Here is a 7,090-nt window from a genome sequence, read left to right as displayed (position 1 = left end):
GAAACTCACCCTTCCCAAGCTAATCATATCTCCTATATATACTAATTAAATATAAGAGTTAACCATAGTAATAGTCCATGAATTATACCCCGAATATCATTTTATTCCATGCATGAATTTTATTTTGGAATTTTGCATGAACTATTGCATAAGTATCACTTTAGTCTTTTTTGTAATTTCTCTTATATTTTATGTCTAAAACACTCATGTGCCATGCACGTGACCTTTATTTAATTAAGGGGTATTTTAGTTCTCATAGTGCCCTACCCCTCCTCCAACGTCTCATCCAGCCTTTACATATTCATCTCGCCCTTATCCTTATGTTAATTGCTTCTTTATTCTTGTTAATAATTTTGAAAATTATTGTGTGCAAGCCTATTTACCAAGAAAAGAGAAAGACTTATTTAGCTCCTTGTCTTATTGACTATTACCAAATACCAAGTGGGGGAAAGTGGGAGATATGGGGTTATATATTAATTGAGTATTATTAGTGTACGTATTACCATTTAACAAGTGGGGATGTATTTATGTTCCATTAATTGCATTTACTAATAGGAAATAATAGAGACGACTTCAATGTGATGGTGACGATTTCTTACAATGTAACCAAAAAAAAAAAAACAACTAATAGATATGTATGACAGAAAATGACTAAAGTGAGATTCATGAAAATATTTTAGGGAAATGAAATTGACGAAAGAAAGTGAGAAACATAATATAATTGGAGAATCATTACTAATGTTAACCCAATAGCAAAAGTAGAAAGTAGTTACTTGTTTGTTTTAGTCAATGGATGCCACCATCAATATTGCCCGCCGTCGCTTTGCTTATATATACCAGGCAAGAGTTTTGCTTATAATTGCTACAAATAAAAGTGCTTGCTTGCTAGTTGCTAGCACCTACTTTACTCATCATCATAATTCATAAGCATTAGCCAATACAATACTAGAATTGGAAGTAAACGGTTGTCATGAAGCAGCTTTTCATGCAACTCTCTTTGTTAATATTAGCTGCTGCTGCTGCAACAACAGTAGCAGCGGCTGAGGTTCAGCTGTCTCAATTGGCCAAGCCTGGCTGCCCAACCCACTGTGGTAATCTCTCAGTTCCATATCCATTTGGCCTTAATAAAGATTGTTACCTGAATGAAAGATTTTTCATCAATTGTACGGCTAACGAGTCGACGGCATATTTGAGGAAAAGCAACATCCGAGTTACTGACATACCTCTTAATGAGAGTGAGCTGCAAATATTGCAGCACGTAGCCCGAGATTGTTATGACAACAAGGGTCAGAGTACGGAAAAAAACAGCCCTTCGCTCACGTTGAGGCCTCCTTATACCATCTCAGATACCAAAAACAAGTTCATTGCTGTAGGTTGTGACACTTATGCAATTTTCGGAGGCTTCCGAGGCGAAGAAAGGTTGAGAACTGGATGCATGTCCTTATGTGACAACCTTAGCAGCGTTAATGATGACGGCTCTTGCTCTGGCGTTGGGTGTTGCAAAACTCCCATCCCCGGTGGACTGAATAACCGTACTGTGAGATTGAGTAGCTATAACAATCATTCTGGCATATTTGACTTTAACCCCTGCAGTTACGCCTTCATTGTCGAAGAAACCAAGTTCAATTTCTCCCGCACAAGTTTTGAACAACTGAAAAACACAACATACCTTCCAATGGTTCTTAATTGGGCAATTGGCAATGAGTCAGACCCATGTGATGTAGCTGAAAAGAGGGAGGATTTTGCATGCAAGGCAAATAGCAGCAAGTGTGTCAACCCCGAAAATCGGAATGGTTACATATGCCAGTGCTTGCCAGGTTACCAAGGAAACCCATATCTCCCAGATGGTTGCCAAGGTGATCCATATTCTTTATATATACATGCACACACATCCCAAAAAGCTTTTATGTTAGAGTTTAACATTCTAGAGTTAAACTCTAACATAAAAGCCGACAAACGAGGTTCAATTACTTGGTGCTGAAAAATTTTACACTTACTGAGATCGAGGTCTGTAATGGTCGCCTAACACTTGGTGTTATGTGCAAACATCTGAACCATCCTGTATATATGCATGCATATATATATATATATATGTATATATATATATATATGTTAAACACATAAATTTGTTGTTGTTGCAGCAGGAAATTAAGGTTCAAAAATAGGGATTTAATGAACCTGATTGATCTGTGATATATATATATATATATACATATATATGTACTTATATGAGTTTTCCTTTCTTAATTAATTTTCAGATGTAGATGAGTGCCTGCAGTCTACAAACCCCTGCCAGAATGGAGTCTGCAAAAATACACCCGGAAATTACACTTGTTCATACAGCGGTTCATATAAGGGATCAAAGAAGATGAAGATTTCAGTGGGTATGTACTAGCTACCTAAATTAACATGCATATATGCACCCTATATCTCATTATAGCTAATTAATTGAACACCGAAACAATGAGAAATATACAGCGCGCAGACAAGTCGTACTACATGTATAGTTGTTCATGATTTTCAAAACAAAAGTTAGAAAAAATAATAATAATAATTAATAAAGGAACTGAAATAGATGAGTACTGGCCTGCTTGTTAAAACAGATCTAAATGAGAAAAGGTAAACAGTTTGTCTAAGAAAAAACAGTAATACTATATATATATATGACATTGAATACAAAGGACTGCATCTAAAACTCATCCATTTATTTAATTTGCGCTCCAAAATTCTAATAAATTATTTTTGTTCTAACAACAAAATAAGAACCCAATATTCTCGTAAGCTTTTTTCTTAGAAAGCAAAATTATATTTCCACCTTTCCATAAGATTAAATTTTCATTAAACCATGGTGTTTGATTGCTTGTTAAGTTCGCGGTCCTTCGGCTACATATATTTGTAGGTACAATATTGTTAAATTATTAGCACATAAATAGGTACATTAACATCCTTACAAAATATGAACATTGTTGTAATGCACATAATTTAATATTAATATACCTACAAATTAACATGTTCATAATATCATATTAGTGTACCTACAAATATGTAGGTAAAGATTAATGAACATACATATATATTCATAATTAAACTAATAATTACCTACAAATATATGAAATAAAAGGGCCAAAACCAAAATTATAGTCAATCTAATACTCGGGTCTATTTAAAATTACATCTTATCGTCGAATGACGATCTAATTTCCTATTCTCTTACGAAATAACGAAAAGAATGATCGAATTGCAAATTACATTAACTATCATTAGGAAAACCCAAGTGTGAATAAAAATTAAATTTCATTGAAATACATGTATATATTTAGTCTATATATATCACTTTTCGAACCTTTGAAGCTCAAAAAGAAAACACTAGATAACAAAGCCAAGATATGTTTCTCTTTTAAATTAATCTACTTCTGACATCCAACCCCATAATATTATAGGTCCATTGACTTTAGGTACCAAATTATAATGTTTTTTCATTTCAACTACTAAAACATTTATGTCATTTCACTTTAGGTACTAAATTTCAGTTTAGGTACCAACTTTAAAAAACATGGTTATATCGAACTGTGACTGTCTAACAGTCATAACTTTTTTATTGATTTGTTGTTTTTTCAATATTTGCAAGGCTTAAATTTTAATATTTAGTCTTTGGATTATAGGATTTCATCCCCCAAACCTAAATCAAAAGTATGAAACCCTTAAAAATTTGAATTTTTTATAAATTTTAAATTGTCACACTGTTCGACAATTACAACTGTAACTGTTCAACAGTCACAACTGTATAACAAACTGATTTGTGACCTAATCCAAAATGTTTTACTCTAGGTTAGTACGGTACCTAAACTAAAAAAAATTAGTGTTTTACTGCTTTATTAAAAAACTATTGACATTTGGTATTTAATCCTAATTTTCTATAATATTATATAGAATTACATTAAATAGTTAATCTACAAAAATCAAATTTGGTTATGATCGATTTCAATTTGTGCAGGTGTCCTCGCGAGCTTCTTTGTTTTACTGATTGTAATTTTTTGGATATATTGCGGAATGGAGAGAAGAAAGGTCCTGAGACGCAAAGGCATGTACTTTAAACAAAATGGTGGCTTACATTTAAAACAACAACTGGCTAGTTACAATGGAACTGTTGTGACAACTCCCAGAATTTTTACTGAAGAAGAACTTAAGAAGGCCACACACAATTACCATGAAAAAATTGGTGAAGGAGCTTATGGAATAGTTTACAAAGGAAAGCTGCCAGAAGGAACATATGTTGCCATAAAGAAGTCCAAAGTTAATGCCCCCCCAGCCCAAATTAATCAGTTTGTTAATGAGTTGATTGTTCTTTCTCAAATCAACCACAGAAATGTGGTGAGGCTCTTGGGTTGTTGTTTGGAGACTCCAACGCCTATATTGGTTTACCAGTATGTCAGCAATGGCACTCTTTATGATCACATTCATAAAAAAGTGGGCAAAGACGGACCACGACCACCACTGTCATTGGAGAAACGATTAAATATAGCAGCAAATACTGCAGATGCACTGGCATACTTACACTACTCTACTTCCTTGCAAATCATACACCGAGATGTGAAAGCATCAAACATATTATTAGATAAGGATTACACAGCAAAAGTTTCAGACTTTGGAGCTTCACGATTGGTTCCTGAAGATCAAGATCAACTATCAACTTTAGTGCAAGGGACACGCGGATACTTAGACCCTGAATATCTTCAGTCAAACACTCTGACAGAGAAGAGTGATGTCTATAGCTTTGGAGTTGTGCTAGCGGAGCTACTAACAAGCATAAAGGCACTGTCTTTCGAAAAGCCTGAGGCAGAGAGAAGCCTAGCAAACTTCTTTGTTTGTTCAGTGGAAGAGGGTAGTTTGGGTAAAATTCTTGATGCTGAAATAGTCAAGGAGGGGAACTTTGAGTTGGTCCACAAAGTGGCGGATCTGACTAAAAGATGTTTGAGGTTAAAAGGGGGGGAAAGGCCTTCCATGAGAGTAGTATCCATGGAGCTCGAGGGATTAATTGAAGATATGGAGAAGCATGCAGGTGGGGAAAAGGTTGATTACAAACGATCTCCCAAAGAGCTCGAGATTGACCACTTGCTTGGATCACCTAATTTAAATCCTTACGTTGTGGAAGTGAAAGGTGAAGGTAATATTACAACCGGTACTCTCGAGTACGACAGAAGCATGCAAACTCAAGCCCAAATATTAAAGCCTCATGATGCTGGGCGATAATTAGTTCACTTAACTAGCTAGGGATCACGTAATATTGAATTATAGTTTGTTTCATTTAAGTGAGTGTGCCTCCTAAAATAAAAGTATGTGAGCATACATACTTCTGTAATATGGATCATAAATGTTGTGTGATATTTTTCTTCTTGATGAAATAAAGTTGTGTATGTTTTTTGTGCTTGTACAAATACTAGATATATGTCCTGAGTGAGTTGGTCTTGTATACTTATGTTATAAATTTGTAAGGTTCTTCGCTGGAGGAGTAGTAAAGACGACCCCCATTGTTGTCAACTAACCATAGTTAATCATGACAAAAAAAAAAATTAAGTAATAAAAAATCTTATTTTTCTTCCCAAAAAATTCAATTAATTTTAGACCAAAAAAGAAACACATACCCATTCAGCCATTCTACGACCCCACCTTTCCCCCCTCTTTTCGCCGGTGCCGGTCACCTTCCTCCTCTTCTCTCTTATCGGCACCCGATCTGGCGAAATATTACTCCATCCAGCAGCATCTCACCTCCAAAAATTAGAACCCACAGAACCCAATATGAAAACATACTCTGTAGGCCTATCGCAACCCAAAAACCCTTTCACTTTCCTCTTCCCAACCTCCATGGACTCCAAGCTTTCTGCTTCAGAAGTGACCCAACACCTCTGTAACTCATAAGGTTCTTCGTTTTCTTCTTCTTTCACCTCCGCTTCTTGACATCCTTCACAATACTCTAATAATAATTATTTAGCAAAATCCCATGTTTTGAAAGTAGATAATGGCGAGAATTTTAGTGGTGGAATCGGTGGTAGTGATGTGGGTTTGAGACCGAAAGGTTTGGTTATTGTTTGTGGATAAATCCACCCCGGTTCTTCCGACCAATTACAGACATACATGTAGCTTATTAAATTGTCAACACTTGACTTGACCCAGTCAAAAGAACCGGGTTAGTTCAACAATACATTCACCCGATCTCAATCACTTAAAATCGGGTCCACCGAGTACCTGTATAATCCGAGCCGAATACAATTTGTTCATTAAGGACATATTTACTAAATTATAATCAAAATGAGTATGAATTAGAATAAACATAAATCGGAATGCAAACGTCTAATCGAGATAGATCCATCCAAGAATTATCCAGCTCGGCTCAAATACAAGATTTCGAGCATTGACCTTGCTTGGACATGACAAGCTCGGCTCAATTAAGCCTAACTTCGCTCTGATTACAAGCAAAGAATAAAATTTCATTTTTTGGGGATACCGAAATTTTATCACACATCCATCAATTTTTCGTGAGAATTTTACCGAAATGTTCGAAATTTCGCTCACTTATACACAAATCTAACCATTTTCTCTCTCACCAAATTTCTCTCTCTTCAATTTGCGCTCTACGGTGGTCGTTTGAGAAATCCAAACCCACCATCATACTCAGCACGAAGAGAGGAAGAAGATGATGGCAGCAGGAGGCTACGACGTCGCCCGAAAAGCCCAGTTACCGGCGATCCCCAATCGGGTCTCTCTCCTCTAAATCTGGGTTTTTGCTAATTTCTGGGTTAATCCAAGGTCATAGGAAGGTAGAGGAAGATGAATTGAAGAAAATAGGTTAAAACCCACCAGCATCCGCCACCGGAAAAGAGAGTGCAGGGAGAGAGATAGGGGAAAGAGAAGACAGAGGTGTCGGGGTGAGGAGAGAGAATGAGACTGTACTGTGTGTACGTGAAGTTGAAGTTGATTAGCCTGATTTTGGGTTTTGAACTTTTTAAAACTCAAAATAGAAATTACCTAAAAGCCCCTCACAACCAAATGTCCGTAACTTTTAAACCGTAGCTCCGATTCACGAACGGTTCGC

General features: G+C 36.0%; 1 protein-coding gene across 1 annotated transcript; it reads left to right on the top strand.

Moving 5' to 3' along the window:
- The first annotated feature begins 732 nt into the window (after nucleotides 1-732).
- Nucleotides 733-6,091, top strand: LOC147293192 (wall-associated receptor kinase 2-like). The gene is made up of 3 exons (XM_086232506.1): nucleotides 733-1,856; nucleotides 2,259-2,384; nucleotides 3,995-6,091. Exons 1-3 carry the CDS (start codon nucleotides 971-973, stop codon nucleotides 5,248-5,250), a joined length of 2,268 nt encoding a protein of 755 aa, XP_086088632.1. The 5' UTR covers nucleotides 733-970; the 3' UTR covers nucleotides 5,251-6,091.
- Nucleotides 6,092-7,090: the final 999 nt, after the last annotated feature.

Source organism: Dryas octopetala, chromosome 2 (genome assembly GCF_963921425.1).
Source record: "Dryas octopetala chromosome 2, drDryOcto1.1, whole genome shotgun sequence".
NCBI lineage: Eukaryota > Viridiplantae > Streptophyta > Magnoliopsida > Rosales > Rosaceae > Dryas > Dryas octopetala.
Note: the sequence above shows the minus strand (reverse complement) of the source record. Positions and strands in the feature narration are given on the sequence as shown.

Coding starts and splice junctions, on each gene's coding strand:
- LOC147293192 (XM_086232506.1), top strand. CDS start 971: ATGAAGCAGCTTTTCATGCAACTCTCTTTGTTAATATTAGCTGCTGCT. Junction 1,857..2,258: donor TCTCCCAGATGGTTGCCAAG/GTGATCCATATT, acceptor ATTAATTTTCAG/ATGTAGATGAGTGCCTGCAG. Junction 2,385..3,994: donor GAAGATGAAGATTTCAGTGG/GTATGTACTAGC, acceptor CAATTTGTGCAG/GTGTCCTCGCGAGCTTCTTT.